This window comes from Echeneis naucrates, chromosome 6 (assembly GCF_900963305.1).
Source record: "Echeneis naucrates chromosome 6, fEcheNa1.1, whole genome shotgun sequence".
Taxonomy (NCBI): Eukaryota; Metazoa; Chordata; class Actinopteri; order Carangiformes; family Echeneidae; genus Echeneis; species Echeneis naucrates.
Genome location: NC_042516.1, coordinates 8,876,902 through 8,898,216, shown reverse-complemented (window position 1 = coordinate 8,898,216; position 21,315 = coordinate 8,876,902). Strand labels below are relative to the sequence as shown.

At 40.6% G+C, this 21,315-nt stretch overlaps 1 protein-coding gene across 3 annotated transcripts in view; it reads right to left on the bottom strand.

Annotated features, from left to right (window-relative positions):
* Positions 1–21,315, bottom strand: part of LOC115045555 (RNA-binding motif, single-stranded-interacting protein 3) — a 107,377-nt gene that overhangs the window by 12,999 nt on the left and 73,063 nt on the right. For all 3 annotated transcript variants that reach the window (XM_029505305.1, XM_029505304.1, XM_029505307.1), the window contains exons 5-8: positions 21,044–21,201; positions 20,001–20,080; positions 7,926–8,032; positions 2,740–2,783 (exon numbers count right to left, since the gene is read on the bottom strand). In XM_029505305.1, the coding sequence (XP_029361165.1) occupies positions 2,740–2,783; positions 7,926–8,032; positions 20,001–20,080; positions 21,044–21,201 (389 nt within the window). The remainder of the gene's footprint in view (positions 1–2,739; positions 2,784–7,925; positions 8,033–20,000; positions 20,081–21,043; positions 21,202–21,315) is intronic.

Below are 21,315 nucleotides of genomic sequence, written 5' to 3'. Positions count from 1 at the left end.
CAGTGCCCACCTGTTCTGTTTCACAATACATTCATTTGGTCAGTGATAGCACAAGCAGTTTTGAATCTTTGCTGCGAGATGCAAAACCTTAGATGATTTTAAAACCTTGCCGCTCACATCTTGGGGATGCAGGTGGTTTCTGACTGCTTGCTATAAGCTCTGGAGCGTGATTGCGTTGTACGTGGATCCAGCCTCCCTGCAGGATTTTTACGCTCTCCTTGGTGTGTTGAAGCACAAGTCATACATAAAGAGTAGAGCCTCAACAGTTATAGAACATGGTTCTCCCTTTTGGAAACAGAATAAGAAATCCCACAAAGGACTTGGAAGAAATATTTTCCCTTGCCAAATTTCGGCTCCAGTTCATTCGCAGGTTGATTGCGTGTTTTATCTTGCTGAGAAATGATACTGGGTCAACTGACTTCGATTTCCCCATAACTCATGAAAGGAGACATAGATTTTCTTACATTTTTGTTTTGCACCTTTAAACCATTGCTTACTTCAATGTCTCCTCAGCTTTTCCTGTAAATATAGTCTCAGAGGAAACCAGGCGTGAACTCAGGATCACAAATATTCTGAACAAGCATTGATCTCTCCGAGAAACAGCACTATACATTTGCATTTATGGATATATTTAAAATATCGACAGGACTTGAATTGATAGGACTGAACGAATATAGATTAAAAGTACGAACTGGAACATGTGATGATCAGTGACAAGAGGGGAAAAAAAAAAAAATCTACTACTCATCTTCCAGCAGTTTGGATCCATCTTTTTGACTGTACAGCTAATGTATGACTTGCATTAGAGATGTTGTATTACTTTCACTGATGAATACAAATGAGCAAATGCAACAGGGTTATTCAATATGCCTCTCTGATTGTGTTTATTGTATTTTTCATTAGACTGATGTGTATTGAGAGGGAGAAATAGTAGATAGAGGACAGATCCAAGGTTATTGATGGAGGCTATTAGCCTTGAGCAGCGTGCTGTCAATAGGGATTCCAGCGTGACTGTTTAAACAATACACTAAACATGTAATTGCAAAGTGAACATTAAGACGGGATTGAATTTAAAACCTCTCTGTGAATCCCTGGTGTGACCTAGCCACATTGTCAGGAGTTTGCCCTGAAAAATTAGTGAATGATTTAGTGCCGACCTCAGTGACTTTTCAGTGGAAAAATGTGGGCGAGCATGCTAAAATATAATGTACACGTGTGTGTGTGTGTGTGTGTGTGTGTGTGTGTGTGTGTGTGTGTGGGCATGTGATACAAAGGGAGAGGAAGAGCAATAGGAACAGATGCAGGGAGAAAAGAAGAAGGATGGAGAGGAGGACATAAGGAAAGACTGACCAGATAGGACCAGATAGGAAAAAAAAAAACTGAGTCCCCAGAGATAGTGAATGTTGTGTTTCTCCAATGTTTCTCCAATGAGGCTTATAGCCTGAGAGGACAGCCTGTAAGCCAAAGCAGTCTGGCTGGTTGGAGCACATGTTTCAAATAAACTCATATTGGCATCATAGCCTAAACACCAGCCATCCTCAAGCCCAGACTCACAAACCTGTAATTGATTTGTACCCTTCCTCTCTCCTTGGGCTGACTTTATTTTTGCCTTTGCCCTCCTCTTGACCCCACCCGGCCCTCCCTCCTTACTGAGCCCATTCCCTCCTTGCTTTTTGCTTCTCTAATTAGCTGCATTAGCATTTCACAGTCATTTAGTGCTTCGCCGGAAGGAGCTCAGATGACCTCGGAAGAGAGGTCGGAGCGGGCTTAAGCACCGCAAGTGCACAGATGCTCGCGTGTGAGCATGCATTTATGCACACACCTGCATGCGCACATGCACACACACACCAGAAATGACAAAAAAGCAGCTGCTCGTAAAGTAGAGAATATGCATTAGGAGAAAGAGGCAAAAAAAAAAAAAAAAAAAATACAATGCAGAGGAGGGAAGGAGAAGAAATAGGTGAAGAGAGTTGAAAAAAATTCTGGATAAATTCTCCCAAGGACTGGTTTAAAGGTGAAGCCAGGTGGATGTACAACAGGACAAAAGTAAAGAAGAGGAGAATAAGAGAACGCGAAGATGCGAAGAGGAAGGAGGAGGAGGGCAGAAACACAGCGCTGGAGGGAAGCCTCTCGTGGGATCGCATCACCAGCAGCATTCCTAGCAGACAGGACCGATCTCTGATTTCCCCCCTGAAACAGGCAGACACTCAGCTCTCTGCATTGAGCCTGGGAGCACTGCAGATAGCCCTGGCTGACGAAAGTCTTACAGCGGCACTGCAACACACCACCCAACTTCCCTGTTTGACTCAAAACCTACATGCCTGACAGCTTGTATGCATAGGTACATACATAAATGCTCAATCTGCATCTGTCAGATGTGAGAATCAAGGCGAGATTGGGAAGAGAGAGAAACATGGGTGTGTGAGTGTGTGTGTGTGTGTGTGTGTGTCTTTTAACAACCTGTGTGTCCTGTGACTGTTTGAGGTGTGTGCTTGTGTGCTATCTGCTCATTTGCATGCAAGTGCTCTTCTAGATATGAGGGCTGATGGATGGCTGATACATATATGCATCTGTGCAGGTTTGCTGGTATGTGTCAGTTTTGTTAAGGCTCATAGCAGGTGCAGGAGTTTTTGATGCCAGTTTGCTTTACAAATGTGTGGCGGAGAATGTGAATCAAAAGCAAAGATGTTCACATCGCAAGTTCTGGTTGTTAATCTTAGAAGAAAATTTTCCACCTACCCGTTCTGCATTGCAGTGGGATCATACGTCAACGCCATACCACTCTGTAGAAAGAGATAAAGACAGAAACACTGAGACTTAAAACTTTGAAATACTGAATGTATCTGTGTTTACTCTCATTAACATTATGATGTGCAAACTGTTAACTGCCGGTGCTGAAAAAGAACCACAGTAATAACATGACAAATGGTCACACAAATTAAGGAAATGAAATGAGAGAGAGGGAGAGGCAGTGAAGAGGGAAACGAGGGTGAGTCATGATCTAAAATCAACACTCAACACACACTTTCACCAAACTAAACAAATGTGTAGGACACCAAGAACTAAATAAAGAACAATGAATGATGTCCTCAGAAGAATATCCAGTTAAAAGTGCTTATGAAGAAGACGACAAATCTGCATGATTGTGTTGAGCCTATAAGCCTCTGCAAAGTGCGTATCAGCCTGATTGAGTTGTCATTTTCCTGCCAGCACCCTTGTTCTTTAAATAGCAAATAAACATGCAACCATGGGTTAAAGTGAGCCTTAAAATGAGGTGAGGTCAGGAGAATTGTTGGTGCATTAAGATGTTGAGTGACCAGCGAAGACCTGATCTGCAGGCAGTAGTCCATTATTTGGCTGTTATGCTAATTTAGGAGCACCTTACAAAGATATCGTAATACAGGTGATTACACAATACGCATACACAGGAGTGTGTTGACCATGAGATGTTTGGAGTCAGATGGAACATCGCAGAGAACGGTGAGAAGCTTCTTCACGGCATATTGTGTTGCATGACATTGGATGCGTCCTGGACATGAGCATGAGTTCTGCAGAGAAAGATTTTTTCGTACTGTTTTATATTCATCACCTCCACTGACTTTATTCCAACACATTACAACATTTACCCTTTTCATACAATAAAACCAAAAACATGTACCCTATTTGTAGAGTTGCATGTCCACCAAGGTGTCAGCATGTAGAATTTCAAAGGGAACTGGAGATGGCACCCTGTTTTGTTTATTGCATGTGATGCACAAAACACAGCAATCATTCATTTGGGAACTAAGTACTGTACAGCCAACTTTAACAATTTGCTTAGCACAGCAACGCTTTTTCAACCATTAAAAAAGCAAATATATAGAGATGCCCTGACTGTATTTGGACAGTGCGCTTTGGACTGTTAAATTTGAGCCCATAGTAAAATTAATGCCCAAAGGACATAGATGAACCACTATGATCATCTTGAGTTGAGTTCAGTAAGTGTACTTGCTTATCTGTACTGTATGTGTTGCGATACAGTGCGCTGCTGGTTCAATGCACAAAAAATATTTTCAGGGTAAATGAAAACAACATGCAATATGCGAGTATAAAAGCTTTTTTTTATTGCTCCGTAGCCTTTGATTTTGATATATGTAATTGAAAAATGTTTCAAAGTTTCATCGATGTAAATTTTGGGGTTTAGAAAAAATGCAAATAACAGAATGTAATTCATCAAAATAAATACAAGCTTGATGACAGTGTGCGTTCAAAAACAAATAAGAAACATCTTCATAAGAATGCCCTCAGTGAAACACACTCAAAAGAACGCCACAACACACCAAAGAGTCAATACAAAGACCCACACAAAGAGAAACAGACATAAATTCACAGTGGGCGCCGTGATCGAGGGTGACAGCACATCTGCTTGTGTTGAAAAAGTTTTGTATTGAGGAAAAATTTGTCAGTTATTCTCAACTGCGCAGCTATGTGAACACACAGAGGACCAGGGAAGAGACGTCTTGGGGAAAATGAGAGAAACGTACGTCCCTGCTAAGTTTTGAAGTCGGCATGTCTGAGCTGTCACACACACAGTGGAAGCTTGTTGTCACAGCAAACATCTGCATTATCAGTCAGGGAGCTCAGCAGTTGCCAAAAGGCACCAAAAGTACCATATTAATCAAAACAAACCCAAACTCCACAGCTGCCTAAGAGCCAAATGTAAATATTCACAAACCATAACCAATCAAGTTTTCAGCTCCATCATAGATAAATGCCGTTGACACACATGCACCTCAATACAGTGTGAAATCGGGACACCGAACTGTAAGGTTTTCATAGCAATCTCTACTAATCCCAGTTATCATGGCAGCACTGCGGTAGTAATTGAGAAAAGGTTTCACACTGAATAATACTGGCTGAGTGTGAGAAGCAAGTCAAAGCACAACCCAAAGGCACAACAGTGTATTTTAGTTGGTCTTCTATTCATCCTGCGTCCTCCCTGGTAAATGTTGTCCCTATTAAGTCAAATATTCATGTTACGTGAGACTTTGGAAGTTTGTTATTAGCCCCTCACTTTCCCTTTCATGCGGAAATGAATTGAGTGCTGAACGTCATCCACTTCATTACCTGTTGGAAGAAACTTTAAATATCAGTTGTGTTTTTATTCCTCTAATCTTTTACTTCTCTCCTTCGTCTCTAGCACGTCACTGCTAACCCTTCCTCCACTACAATCCATGGCCCTGCAAAAGTCATTTCTACATGTTCTATATCCCAGAGAAGACTCTCTTCTCCCAGCATAAGTTGAAAGTCTGCCCTGATGCTGAACTCTGCAAAGTAGTTTAGTTTTTTCCCCCAACACAGTTCTTGGCCAGGGTGGTGGGATATATGGCTGCAGAAGCAATAAAAAGGAGTTTCAGACGTCGAAGACATCAGGTAGCAAAAAATAATCAGTCAAAAAGCCTGAGATTCATTTTCAGCCCACAAACAAATATAAAGCAGACAGATATTGTATTATACATACAGAAGAATTGTACCTTTCACCTTGAGCTAAATTTGTATTCACTGCTGGCTCCCCCAGCTAGAGGGAGAAGAGATCAGCTCTGTGAAGCATCTTGATGGTTGTATCATGTCCTCTAAGTTTCCTTCATCTAACAGTAAAAACTGGACGAGATTCCTCAGCTGCAGCACAACACCAGCATTAGTCCACGGATGTGTATATGTGAAACACATGTGGATGCACAAGGACACCTTCAGGGGCCCCTGGACCACAGCCTCTGTTTGATCTGATTGTTATCATTTCTTTTTTGCAAAGTAAATCAGACTGCTACAAAGAAGCACCCAACAACAACAAAGAGACCCAAAATGTGACTACAAAAAGACACGAGACCACACAGTGGACTACAAAGAGATACAAAAGCGCAGAGCACAGAGACAGCTGCAAAAAGAGACAAGGCAACAACATAAAAAAAACCAAAACAAAACAAAACAGAGCACAAGACAAGAAACAAAATGGACTCATAGATACCTAAAAATAGGCAGACAGAGTTCACACGGAGGCTACAAAGACACAAAACCACCACACAGATGACCACAAAGAGATGCAAAATCACAGCAAAGACGCACAAAGTTTGGAGGTAAAAAAAAAAAGAAAAAGAAAAAGAAAAAGCATCACATCGAAACACAAAGTGAGCAAAAGAAGACCCAAAACAACAGTTGTGCCCCCTCTTTCTCTGGGTGTGGTCTAATGTGGAGTGAGGTGAGAGCCACAATGCAGCAATGGTTATCCTAAATGTGATTCTGTGGACAAATGTTATATGAATGAGTGATTTTGTGAATGATATGTGCCCATGTCACAGTCCCAAGGACAGATTCATTTAGGAGTGAGTGCTTCTGGGAGATTAGGGTCGGCTGACTGAGTGCGAGGACGCAGTAAGGCCCCTCAAAGCACCTCCCCAACCAGATGTCTCTATTAGTCTGCCTAGACTTGAAGACTTGGCTCTGACAAATGCATAAACCTCTGAAGGGATGCTTTTCCTCTGCAACGACAAGTGGGGCTTGTCAGGACTTGGGCCACTGACAAATGTGTGAGGAATCCCACTGAAAGCACGGATCATTCATTTTAAGTACAGCTGACAATTCATGAATGTTGGCAACAGCACACAAAAAAAGAACCACTAACACCAAGGCCTCTAATGTTAACTTAGCTCTCGTGTGATTTGTCTTGCCTTTGCTGCGCCTCAAAAAAAAAAAAAAAAAAAAAAAAACAACTGTAATCTATGCCTCCGCACAGACGGCACAATAGTCAAACACACATACTGTGGCATCCTGTTTTTGTTGTGGCGGCTTTGGTTTCAGAGCAGTCGTCTCAGCCCAGTTCCATTTCATTTCGCTTCACTTCACCGTGCAGTTTCTTCCAAACCTCCGTGCGACGTGAATGTTGGGAAACTATGCAAAACTGTGCTCATTGTGTGGGTAGTGACATTATTATTCAATTTCCTTTGTTCTGTAAATTAAAGCTTTGGTATCGACACTAACAAATTCTGAACTCCCAGTATTGTGCAACAGTCAATCTGCTTCCAGTTTGCCGCACAAGGTTTCATTTCTGCTGAAGATGACAGACTGGAAGTGGGAGTTTTAACAAAAGGAAAAACAACTTGGCATTAGGGTCTCGGAGTAACCTTGTATCTTAATTTAATAACTTTTATATGCGACAGCTTTCATATTGACAGCAGCATCTCTAATTCTGCCAACGGTATGTTATTGGAAATGAAACCTGATAATGACCTTGCAGGGATGAGGTACTGAGGGTGCTGTCATGCTTTTCAGATTTTATATTCAGGCCATAAGACATGAAAAAGAAACAGCTGCCAAAAGAAAACATCAGCTAGTCTTCTAAAATGTATGCAGAAAATGACTTGTTGGATCTTCGTAATGTTTTCTGTGAAGCAGCAGTGTAATCTATTTTATGCTATGCAAGAGCATTTCTCTCTCACTTCTATTATGGTAAGATTAGTGTTATGCTTTTACTAGAAAGCTGAGAAGGAAAAGGTTTGAGCAAGGTGTTTGGATGGACTGGACTCATACTTGTAACTAAGTTCGAATAACACTACTTGTGGTTTTGTTAACTTCACCATTTCCTCTTAAAAAGCCTCTAAGTAGACACAGCATACTCATTCTCATTGTGGGAGGCGAGAGGCTTTTGTTGATTTAGGAAATATCTGCTGCAGCATAATTCTGCCAGAGGAAAAACCTATGTTGCTTTCTTTTATAGCGGCTGGGGATAAAAAGGATTACGTTGTACCACCGTGATTGAAAGACGTGATTCTTGTGTTACAACAGCCTTTTCCACTTTTGTTTTAAGAAAACGCTGCAGTGGCTGGAACGCAAGCCTTGATGATGGCTAATAGTGAGTTTTATTTGACAGGTAAATAAATTCAAAGCTTTACCTCTCCTTCCCGTGTCCACGGTCTGCCATTCTGGGGATATTTGACCTGGGTCTGTCTCTTTTTCTGGCCTCCATCAGCAAACTTGCACAGCAATGGCTCTGCTGGTGCTACAGAGTAGGTCAGACAGGCAGAGAGAGACACAAGGACAAACAGAAATGTCTTAATCACCTTTACAGAGGGGAAAAAGTGAAATGGCATGTATTCGGTTACGAGGTACATTTCAAAGATAAGATTTTAGCACAAGGTGTTATGTTGTGGTTGAAAAAAAAAATGAAATCAAACAAACATTGTCCTGAAAACAGCACTTTAGATTTGCATTTATCACTTTTGCCAACTACACTTATCACATCATCTCTACAACTCCTACAATTGCATGTTGTACAAAGGCGGCCTTGACGTGGAAACAAAGCCATGGGCTGATCATCAAAGCGTGGTGAGCGTGGTTCAAACAAACAACAAACCAAACAAGCATACTTAATACGCTGAATACCTCCACGCAGTGTGACCCCCGGGCAATAGACTGCAGTTGTGATTGCTCCAAAGACAACATTGTCCTTTTCCTGGACCGGAGAAAGAAGAAAGCCTTGATTACAAATAGGATTAGCTGAGTGTAACCTCCCACTTAAAAATTCACCAAAGTCCAACTACAACCTGATAGGCTTCTGCCTCTAACACCCCACGGGCTTATGAAATGGCGGCAAGAAACTGGACTGGAGCGGAGTTCTCCTCAACTGTTATCAACCAAGTTCATTTTAAAGGCATATCTTTCAAATTCTTTCAAAGGCAAGGGAGCATGAATAATGGCTATTATTTCTGGGAAATACTTGAGCCCGACTCAACCAACACAATCAAAAAGACCGACCCAGAATGTGCCAGGACGCTCAGATAAGACACTTGATGGCTGACGAAGTCCACATTTTTCCGTTTAATGTGATCTCTGACCACAGGGTGTATGTCTTGGATTTCCAGTTATTGTTCAAACCACATGCACGCTCAGAAACATTCACATGTATCAACACTAAACCAGGCTTGTAATCAGCATGAACATAATGAACGGATTAGAGAGGGATAAAGATGACAGATTACAGAAATAACTTAATGAACTCCATACATGTTTCTACTATTGCCTACTGAAAGGAAAAACCGCTCTTGGTCATCACTGCTTTTAAAACAGTAACCAAAGTATGAGGCACTGTTTGAGATGTGTCATAAAGCTCACCATCAATATAGATAAATATATTAATGTATGACTGTATTATTATTGTAATTAATGTTGTAAAACCAGGCGAGCCAGACAACACTGCTATGTAACAGTATTTTATAGTATTTCTTTGTATACTGGTTACAAAACCAAGTGCTTATCTTACATCTTCTCTGGAGTTTAATGAATTAGATAATATTCAGAGATATTTCTACCACAGATGGTGAACATGTTAAAATACAAGGCCATTTAAATACTATTTAAGACGCTCTAAACTGTGCTAGCAGCTGTGAACAGTGTCACACCAAAAGGTTTTCTGTTCATATTCAGAATCAGTTTCATGCAAAAGCCACCAACTTCTCTGGATTTGCTGTTCACATATTTAAAATATTTACCAGGACATGTTTGAGTCCCTGGCAGCATTAAAGAGGCTATTAGAGCTGGCACCCTTGTCCCATTCAACTAGCAATGATTCCAAACTGCAGAGAAAGTCAAACTGTGTGTATCTTCGAAATGAAGACATTTTTGGATTATATGGAATTCAATGAAATAGCAGCGGCGATATCGTCATGCTGGTAGTGATTCACATATTATAAATGCTGAAGGAAATTACGCAATTATCTAGTTTACTTTAGGAAAATGTTTCTTCAGCTCTGTAAACTGAGAAAGGAGGAGAGGTGTTCTCAGCAGTGAAAAGTATTCAGAGCTCAAGGTTGAGGCGGGAGTCATTTAGAGTGCCTGGGGCCTGGATGGCCACTCCAAAGGTAAAAAGACGGCGCTTCACAGTCCCATATGATTACACGACATTTAGCAGCAGTACTTTCTCATTATGCTGTTTTAACTTCATTTCTATGTGAATAACTAGCCACGCAGCTGAGCCCCTGCTATCATCTCTCGTCTTTCCTTTTCATCTTTCTCTGTCACTCCCCTTTTCTCACCCACTCTGATCCGCATATTCACATACATCTGGTCAGCAGCCGTGCGTAGTTGTATTCATGATGTGTATACACACTGTTTCGCCATTTTACACTGCAGGTGACTGAAGATTTTAAGCAAAGATGGAGAACAAAACTAGAGAGGAAGTGTCATGAAAGAAACATCAAATGATCAGCTCATCATCCAGCTCTGCTGAAGTCTGATCAGGAGCCTCTCATTTGAATCAGGTGTGTTGGAGCAGGAAACATGTAAAACATGCAGGACGGTGGCCCTCCAGGACCGGATTTGGAGACCTCTGATGTACTGCTCGCTCAGTGTCTAAACTCACTTTGGCTTTTATTTATCAGCAGCCTCCTTCTCGCACTTGAAATTATGGCCAAACATATGGTGCCAGGTACAGTGGGGCCCCAGGCCCAGCATCCAAGTTATTTTCAATCATTCCTCTTTGCATTTACACTGCCTGAAAACAACATTGAGAGTTCGTCAGAGTAGTCTGATAATGGATTAAAATAAATCAAATAATAGAATGTTAAGTCACTGTGCTGTTCTTTGCGTTCACTACTGGACAGCTCTTTGCTCAAATGTAATGAATGGATGTGAAAGAGGGAAAGAGGTGCACCACGTACTGAGCACTTGTCTTCCAAGTAACGACAATAGTAAAGCTTTCTTGTTTTTGTTTTATGATGACAACTAAATCCGTCATTTATTTCTTTTTGCATTCACTTCTCATCCTGCGGGACATAAACTGTAGCAACCACAAGGCTTGTGTTTGGCCAATGATAATCAGCACTGCGAAACCCCACAAAAGTAGTTTGTTTCCGCCAATTAAAACACTGTTACGGTTCCTGGGCCTGAAGAAAATTTTCTGTGGAGTAAATTAGTTATTATTTGCAAATTGCGCGACTATGGTGAAACGTAGCAAGTAGCCACTGAAATGCAAATGTAGAATTTTTTATTTGATCTTAGTCTGAATCAAAATGTCATATTAAAGAAATAAAAAGAAGCCTATATTCAGAATTTCAATATTCAAATGAGGGCAGGATAGGTTTAGATTATGGCAGATTACAGATTTCAGAAAGATTTGGACAGGCTTTAACTGTCATTGACATGCCTGCATTTGTGTGAAAAATGATTCAATGCTTGAAAGTGTGCGAAAACATGTGACATGAGATCAGACACATAGTCTTTACACAGTCTTAGAGGCAGTGTCTGAGTTCTGATGTTGCTGTTTTGTTTTCGCGATGTGACGAACAGAGAAAGCCACATTGTCGCTGGATGACAACTTGTCACGTTTATGGTCAGGACACTTTCTTCTCTGCGTCTCTTCTAAAGTACCACAAAAAGACACAAGAAACTCTTGCTGATCTAAAACGATTGTTTGTCCTTGGTTTTTGGATGAATAGGATGCCTCTGCCTTTCAAATCTGTTATTTTTACTATCACATAGATGGTAAAAGAGTTTGTGTTTTTGGATTTAGCTGAGATAAAATTGGGCCGATTGTTGTTCGAATTAGTGGTGCAAAAATACCTAAGAAAAAAAAAAAAAAGGACTGCAGAAACATCTTTTGATTAGGACTGATGCCATAGACTAAATTTAAAATGTCTGCATGTTATCTTCCTTCATTCCCTGGGGTCCAACACACTAAGAAAGACATTCCTGTGAAGTTACTTGCCTTCTTGAAAGTGACATACAAAAGCAACTGCAAAAAAAGCACATTCACACACGGACATCATTTCTGTAAGATGTTATGATATGTAAGCTGGTGAACTGACTCCAGACATCCGCACTATCCAGCACTATCAGCCACTGTTTACATGCACAAACATGGCGCCACACAGACATACAGCATGTCTGGACATTGAATGTGGTGTTTTTTAGAGACTGCTCTGAGAGTAAACAATTTGGACAGGCCTATTCTTGTGAAAAAGTTTTCTTTTTTCCCCCCACCTGCAATTCATATCATTATCCAATGGTGTTACATTCTCAAATACCTAATTTAATTCCATTTAAGTAAATCTGACATGTCAAATTATGCTCTCCTGGCATTCCACCAAAACAACATATCACACAACAGAGAGGATGAAGTGTTTGAGCTCTAGGTGATGACAGCAGGGCAGTGACAAGAAAAAAACAATAACATCAATCATTAATTTATTCATCTTCTACTGTTTATGCTTTTCTGGGTCGCACTGGGTGAGGGCGGAGTACACCCTGGACAGGTCGCCAGTCCATCACAGGTCTAACACACCCTGCGGACAATTTAGAGTCACTAGTTAACCCAAACATGGTGTCTTTGGACGGTGGGAGGAAAGCCACAGGGAGAGCATGCAAAGTCTGTGCAGAAAGGCCCCAGGCCTGGGAAACTAACCCGTGACCTTCTTATTGTGGGCAAAATAATAAAATAATTTTACTAAAACAACCTGAATGCAGGTATATGTAGAAGCCTAGATTTGCAGTTTTGTTGTTTTAATATCCGTGTGGCTACACCTAAATGATTTTTCGTGGTACTTGCTTGTTAATTTTCATCTTCAGAGGATGATGATGTCCTGACATTTTTATACAGTATCTATTGCACAATTGGTCCTCCAAGCCAGGATTTCAACTGGGAACTGGCTCTTAATTAATCAATATTGGATAATAAGTTAACAGGTAAAACAATAAATTGCAAAAATCCACCAACCTTCAAAGGCTTTTTTTTTCCACTGAGCTGATCATTTCATACAAATGAATGTGTGAAAGAGAGTCATTAAAGGCTTATCTCTATTTTACCACAACAGAGACAACAGTAATGTTACAGCCAAAGAGATAACTAAAATAGTTTTTTCCGCATCATACTCTAGCTCAAATTCAAAACAATGTAACGTCACTGTTTAGCTTCAGGTGATGCCTGTAGTGGCATGATTGTGACATCAAGCACTTCTCTGACAGGAAAAAAAAAAAAATCCTCCAATAAACTCTGCAGTTCACTTAATATTCATTCACAAGCACAGAGATGAGCTGTAAATACAGACAATGATACTGGCGATAATGAGTGTTATTTATTATTAAGAGGCAAACTCAGTCGCCACACAATCAGAAAGCAGCAACAGCGGTAAAACAACCAGAGACAAGATTACTCATGGAAAAAAAAAAAAAAAAAGAAAACTGCTCAAACTGGTGCACCAAATTAATTATTCAGCTTGCTTCACAGTTCAACAATCTGTTGCGTGTCACACAAGGGTTTTACACAAGGAAAAACATTTTTAATTGTCACTTTGACCCCTGATGCTCTCGCTCTTGCATCCCTAAAAAACTAAATGATGAATTCATGATTAATTTGAGCACAGCTGTGTTAGGTCACTAAAATGAGTCACTTTTGCCCACGTCAAGGTAATTAGCATTGTACAAATCAAATATATTTAGATATCTAAAAGGTTCAGAGTTAGAACATTTCACAAGAGAATGGAAATGGAGAATGGGGTGTCTCTTGGTATTTAGTCAATGTGTTTCGCTGAAAAATGGAAGTCTACTTGTAATTATTTTTCAACCTTTAATCTCTCTTTCTGTAAATTGTTTAGTAAATTGTTGTGACTGATAAATCATGTATCTCAACAGTTACCAGTGCCTCAGAAAAAAATCTGAACGGCGTGTTTGTGTTGCTGCACAAAATGCTTTGGAGCTTCATCGCAATGAAAAATGTGTGAACTCAAACAATGAGAGAACAAAAATAAAATGGTCCACCCACACACACCAAGCTACTATATGGTGTGTGTGTGTGTGTGTGTGTGTATTTGTGCTTCAGTGCACGTGTGCGTGTTCTCCCAATGGTCAACACTTCTAAACAACACAAGTCAAGGCAAGTAATTGAAGCGACCGGGCAAGAACACTTTATTGAACAGAAACATTTGGTTTGTTTACAAACCAGGGATTTTCTTACAAGATTTATTTGCAGTCATTAACTGAGGCTTTTGCGGCAGTTGATTTAACTGTTTCATTTATCTGTCAAAATGCCACTGCTGTGTGGAACCAATAATGAATAGTCACTCCTGCTTTTGCGTTTTCTTTGTGTTTCTTGAGAAAAAAACATTGTGACATCTGTTCAATGCAGAGACTGGCGTTGCAAATAAGACAGAAAAGGGGTGTAGACTGTAAGAAATGTGATAAATTATGACACAAAATGTGTAGTTTGTCTGAATGTGTGTGTGTACAGGTGAACGCTGTAGGATAAAAAAGAAAAAGTGCTTCACTAAGCTGAACAGTTTGCGACTTGTATTTAACCGGCAGGACATGGATCGCACGGTTGTACTATGAAGAGCGGAGCACACACTGATAGCACTCATTGGAGCTGCAGGATATTGCAAACTAGAGTAGAGGCATCATGGAAACTGTTAAACCGCCAGCAGAGCAAACAAACAATATCCCTGCCATTGCTGGTGAGAAGGACACCGGAATGGAAACAGGAAGACTTGGCTAAGTCCAGGAGATGTGCAGAATATAGACATAAGCTTGGTGCTTCAAAGCAAGACGCTAGCTTGGCAGATAAGTCGACACCCTTTGCTTATAACTGCACAATGGATAGCTTTCACTGTAGCAAAAGAGATGATGTCACATAAGTGGGGCTGAACCCTTCAAATGGGAAAATTCCTGTTTAAAATAAAATGCAATCCATTAGCAAGCAACATGGGAAATCATTCGGTTGGAAAATGGGATCCAATCCCCATATGTGACAAAATGAGGAATCCCTCAGCTGGGCTGAATGGAATTAAATCTGTCTTTCTTTTTTTTTTGTGGATGTTTTAGATGCTCAAAGCCCTGAGACTGAACAATGTGCACTCTGGAGAGGAACTGCATGTTTAAGAATCAAACACAAAGGAAACCAACTATTTGTCACTGAATTTAGAAATATGTATTAGAAATGTTTATTCATTTTGCTGTTGGCTCTACAGCATTAATATTTCAGTAACTATGCCTGCTTCAACAAACATGACATTAAGCTGAAAGGGAGAGCTGAGACTTAGATATTTACACTTTACACATTAAATGTGAAGCCAACTGATGGCTTCCGCCCTCTGTCTTCCTCTGATGGCTGCTCCTTACAACGACAACTGCTCTCCAAACCTCTCCCTCATGGCATCCCTGGTGGAGAAGAGGTTTATTACATTCACAGCATTTTTCCTTTCTAACTCTAAAGCAACAGAGAGAGAATTGGTTGTGAGACAAGAGGGAATAACACGCACTGATGAACTGATGCATTTATTTAGGAAATTAATCCTCCAAATGATGTACCAAATGTCTTTGCAAATTTGAGAACTTGACATTACTGATGTGATTTCGTTAGTTCTTAGACATCATTGCATTTTAACACCCAAGGCAATGTTTGAGCGTTGAATAACTGCCTCCAAATAACACATGTAAGCTGACACCAAATCTAACAGTGCAGCACTGCCATATAATTACACATTTGGTTTCTGAGTACAGCCCCGTTCAATTCTTTCCTCCATTATCAGCAACATCAAGTAAAATTCATTTCTCATCTATGAAATTATTGAACCGTTATAACAGCAGCAATGGATGGAGATTTAATGCCTCATGATCATACCAGACATATAAGGCTGCATTCATTTTTAAAAGCCTTGTGATTATTATTGAAACTGCTGAGTGATAATGCACCTTCTCTGAGATCTAGATTCTTTTCATTTTTGTCCTCCATTTGTCATCCCATTAGGAGAGGGCAGGACAAACACACATATCAAAGCTCCACCATAATGGTAGCAGGGGAGAGAAGGAGAACACGTGGACAGAAAAAGAGATGTAAAAGGGTGAAAACTAATTAGTTTACCTTGCCTAAACTATGAATTATTTACTTACTGGTGTGCTTTTGTTAAGTAGGTACTGTACATCATGGTACTGAATGCATGTTTTTATATCAAAATCTAAAACAAAACAAAAACCAAACAACAGTCAACAAAATTGCGCTAAAGATTAGAGTGCACATGGGAGTTTGAGAAAGAAAACCAAAATTAATGTAAATTGTAGGTTATTAATTATTGGTCTGAATGGAGTTAATTTGGAATTCTATTTTTTTTAAAATGGCTAAGTGGGTGAGGGGAGTTTGTTGTGTTGGTCATAATACACAGATTTCAGGAGTTCCCCATTCAAAGGACCACGTATTTCCCTTCTTTATACATAATCCTCATGCACACCCTGTCTTCATGTCATGTAAATAGTAGTATTCTTAGTTTTTTCTTCATAAACTCTTTGCGTTTCTGAAGATTGCTGAAAGGATTAACAGGGCAGTTATCACAAATTCCCATCCCATTAGCACATAACTACTGTCTCTCTATATAACATATATAGCTGTTCGCTTTAAGTCAGCGTGGACACGAGCCGGACCAGAACTGAAAGACAGGAGATGTTTCTGTCGAGACCGAATGAACTGACCAACAGTTATGAAAGCACCCTGAGATCTGGGAGGTCTAATATATCAAATTGTAATATGAGGTGACACGGTGATGATGAAGCTGCAGAAAACGTACAGCATACTCTTTATGAGTGGATAGTCTGTGTCGTTCCTTCACAGTTATGGGGAAAAACATTATTGAACAGAGAAGACAGAATTACAACGCACAGTAACGTATAGTTATTATGCATAGACTGTAACTACTTGATTTACACCTCAGACCAGAATGTCCAATTTGCAGGATGGCTCTACTTGGGTGATGAGACATGAGGAGCAGAAGCGGCAGCACATTTTATGTTTGGAAATCTTGAGCTGTGGAGCTAATGCGAAGACCTGTGAGAACAAGGCAACCTATTTGAGATGTAACATCACCCACCAATGATACTGTAATGATATAGATATATATCAGGTCTGACTACAGTCCAGGGATTTATTAATAAATGAAAGGTAAAATAGAGAGAATCAAGGCAAGGTTGAATCTATATACTCTGTCTCTTTGATAGGAACCACTGGGAGAAGCAGAAAGCTGTGGATCAATGGACTTCCTGTATATGCCTGATGGAAGCTCTGGTCATGTGATCAATGCTTGCATCAATCTTGTGGCTAGAGAGTGAGATATCGCTGTTGCCTGTCAATATATCAGCCTGTGCGGACGGGTTGCAGTATCAATCAGAGGGAGGCGCAAGCAGACATCACCCAATGATACACACATTTACGTTCAAATATTACACTGCCCTAGCACAGCAGGTTGAACATTTCATTCTCAGCTTCAGTTTGTGGTGTTTTTGTTTGTTTGTTGTTGTTTTTTTTTTTTTTTTTTCAAGACAGTATACAGAAGTAAGGAGGAGACAAAGAACAAAACAGCCTTGGTAATCCATAGACTGTCAGTCACACAGAAAACCAGTGACATAAATCAACAGAGCCTGGCATTTGATCAGTAAGCACAGTGTATGTGTGACTGTGTGTTTCGCGGATCAGTACACAGAAGGTTTGGTCTAGCCAGACTTTTCCCATTTCATCGGCTGTTGAGCTCAGAATTTAAGAGGTTAACATACAATGCATACGCTCCCATTCACACATATACAAAAGAGTAAATGGACACACCTGTTAATGCATCGTCTTCAACACAAAGGTCAGAGACTTGGCAGGTGTAGACAGAGAAAGCGCTTCTGTGTTTGTGAGTGTGACTTAAAGTTTAAACCTGCATTCGTTTCTTTTTTGCACCACAATATGTTAGCTATTGCAGAAAATACAGCGGATACAGAGCAACGTCAACTTCCATATGAGGTTTTGATTCTGGCAGCATCGCAAAAGTGCAGTATTCATTCGTTCAGGCTTTTTATGTGCTTTCCTTGCCACTCTGTCCACTATGGCTGACACTTGGTGCTTGGCAGGTAGCACATACTGGGATTTCAAAGGTTTTTCCACTGGAAACTGCAGCCGGTGGCACATGGAAATGAGGATAATGACAGCTATGAACCAAAACTGTAAGGTGGGTGATAGCTCTTTCTGGCTACAAAACATTGGTTGACCTTTTTCTCATTAGAGTCACTTGAATAAAATATATTAAAAAAGTACTGCTGCTATGAGTGTGTTAACCCATTTATAACATTATTATTATTAACGTGAAGGCTTGCCATGGATTGGAGGACCTGGTGAAGAAGTTCCTTTTTCTATTATGTGACAAAAAATTCACCACAATCTTTTCAAATTTGTCATGGAGTCAAGCTTGTCAACCAGCATGGGAACACAACCCTGATGCTTGTGACACTTTACAGTGCTAACATTCGCGGTTCTACTCGTTAAGTTATGAGACTGTGTTTCTCACACACAGACACAAGCAAGCTGCAAAATTTGGCAGCAATTAATGTGATGATGCATCATTCACTTGCAACAAAACTACGCAGCTTTACCTTTGAATATTGTAAAATTCAGAAGTGTGTGTGTGTGTGTCCAAGTGAGGGACTTAGTCACCCACTATACTGTATCTCACAAATAACTGAGCCAGGGCACAGGACACAGTCTGCCCGTTTGCCCTTTATTTCCATTTTCTTCAGAGTAGCACACTCTTCTCTCTATCTATATCTGACCCTCTTGTATCTCTTTCCCTTTCCCTCATTCTGTGTCACATTCACTTTGGTTCTCTCCACCTCACTTTTCTTTTTTTGTTTCATTAATCTTCAACCATTACCGGGTCGAAGGGATTGTGCTGGAGCCAATCCCAGCTCACTCTGGGTGAGGTTGCGATACACCCTGGACAACAGTCCATCACAGGGCCAACACACAGAGACAGACAGAGACCAAGAACCACTCACAATCACACTCAGACCTATGGAAAATTCTGAGTCACCAGTTAACCCAAACACGATGTCTTTGGACGGTGGATGGAAACCCACACAGACACGGGGAGAACATGCAAACTCCAGGCCGTGGGGCCGTGCTACCCCTTCTTTTCTTATCTCACTCATTCTAGCCACTTCACGATACTGTCTCTTTATACAACATGTGCTGATTGCACCTTCTTGCTTCCACTCTGTGTTAAAAGGCAAGTGTCTACGTGGGACACAATCACAGAGACTGCTTTAGTGGACGTCTGTCTGTGTATGCGCATGTACCTGAGCAAGTCTTAATCTGTCCTATACATCTGCGGAATTAATTGCCCAGACATTTCTATTAATTTCTATTAATTCCAGGTGGTCAAAGGAGTGGAAGAAAAAGCGAAAGAAGGAGTGGCAGGAATGATGCTGAAGGATTGAATCACACTGACACTGTGTTGTGCACAGAAAAATGTAATACCAACAGGCAGAGATGTCCTGATGTGAGTAAGAATGTGACTTTTTTTACAAACAAAATAAGACAGAGAAAAAGGAGACATATCTCCACTTGATTTGATGTTACAAAGAAACAAAGAACCCATTGGTCTCTCAGCCCAAAAGTAAGGCTGGTTCCTCTACGACATCCATAAAACTCCTGAAATAAAGATAATGCTAATGCCTTAACAGAGAGATGATAACCCACTTTACTGAAGCACAAAGAGAAATTTATAACACTCCAATAAAAAAAAAGATGCCCTTGTAGAGAAAAGTGTTTGTTTCTCCAGCTAAGATACAGAAAATGTGTAATTTTCTGTCTTAAACCAAAGCCCAGATAGTGTATTGTTCCTGACACTGAATTTGTTTAAGTAGTGTGCTGCTGCTTTCTACCAACATCATGCAGTCCGTTGCTGACACATGACAGGAAGACCGCTGTGTTCTCCATGTGCTGGATATTCAAGATGACTTCCATTATTCTTTCTCAAACCATAAACCTACACAAGAAATGCTCTCAAAGGTTTACTGAGCTCAAGTCAAACATTTTGACCTTGAGCAACATCTGGTGTCTTTCTGAAGGACAGTTGTGTGTACAATGATCCATAATGCTGCAACTATATGAGCACACTGACCTCCAGTAACACTGGCTTAGAAAGTACAAAGCGGTCGTCTTGGTGATCGATACCTACCTGTCATGCCTGGAGGGGTTTTCAAGAATTTCCCATTGAAATTTTGGATCACCACATCACACTTCTCTGTCGACTCCATCCTGAGAGACAGAGAGAGAAAAAAACTGAAGCTACTTGTGGCCAACTAGCTGTAGGTGTTACATTTCAATATATGTGAGTGGGAGAGTGGTCTCATTAAAAAGTATGCTAATGTGAAAGTCCCGTATGTGGATACGAGTATATGCAAATACATTCTACATTGCAAAAAATACATTAAATACCGGCCTGTTTATGCTTTTGGCCTTGTTTGTCTGTATATGCCTTTGCATAGTGCCTTAGTTAGGCTTGAGCATGTGTGTGTGTTTTGTGTCTGTGTGTTTTCTATGGGGTTTCCTCTCCTTTGTCCTGGTTTAAAAGCTCCATTCAGTGTGATCTGTTGAGTGTCATGTTCTCTTTGTCTGCCCCATTCAGCTCCGCTCACCCAATCACACTCAATGACTAATTGCCTGCTTGGCAAGCAAAAGCCACTGCCACTGCGTGTGTGTGTGTGTGTATGTGCAGGAGAGAAAAATAGGAAAGGAGATTGTATGCATGTGTGCATGTGGTATGTGAACCTGCATGAATGTCGTCTGTGTGTGTGTGTGTGTGTGTGTGTGTGTGTGCATCTTGGGTTTTCTTCGCATTGCCAGTGACCCTGAATGGAGTTCTAAGTGCATTCCAATCACTGGCACACTCCACAGTGTAACTGAGAGGACCACACACACACGCATGCAGTGGAGGGTGAAGGTGCCAAGGGTAGAGAAATGTGGAGTTGTATCATTACAGCTAAGTCCTTTACTTGTAAATGGCAGGGAGTCAACTCTGGGTAATATTGCTTCTAGCAATTATCTAAAATGTGGATCTGGATCATAGTGTGATTGTTATAAATCCGTATTATTTTTTCTATTTAGTAATTATACTGTAGTTGGTCCAGCAAAAGCTCGGATTTAAATAAATTGGAGACTGATCAGTAAATGAAATGTAAAATTGCTTTAACAGTCACATATTTGTGGAAGCGTCTGTACCTGGCAAAACCAACTCCTCTGCTCAGGCCGTTGGCATCCCTCAGTATCCGTGTGGAGATGACGTGACCAAAGGGCTTCAGCATGTTCTCAAGCTCCTGCTCATCCATGGAAACTGGCAGGTTGGAGATGTAAAGGTTGGTGGGATCCTGCTCTTGTTGCTGTGGAAAGAGAGTGGTGGAAGATGAGGAATTTCTCTCGTCTTTCAAAAAGAACAGTTTCAGAGCCAGCCAGAAAACTGCACATCATAGTTTGGACTTGGAGAGTTGAGATCT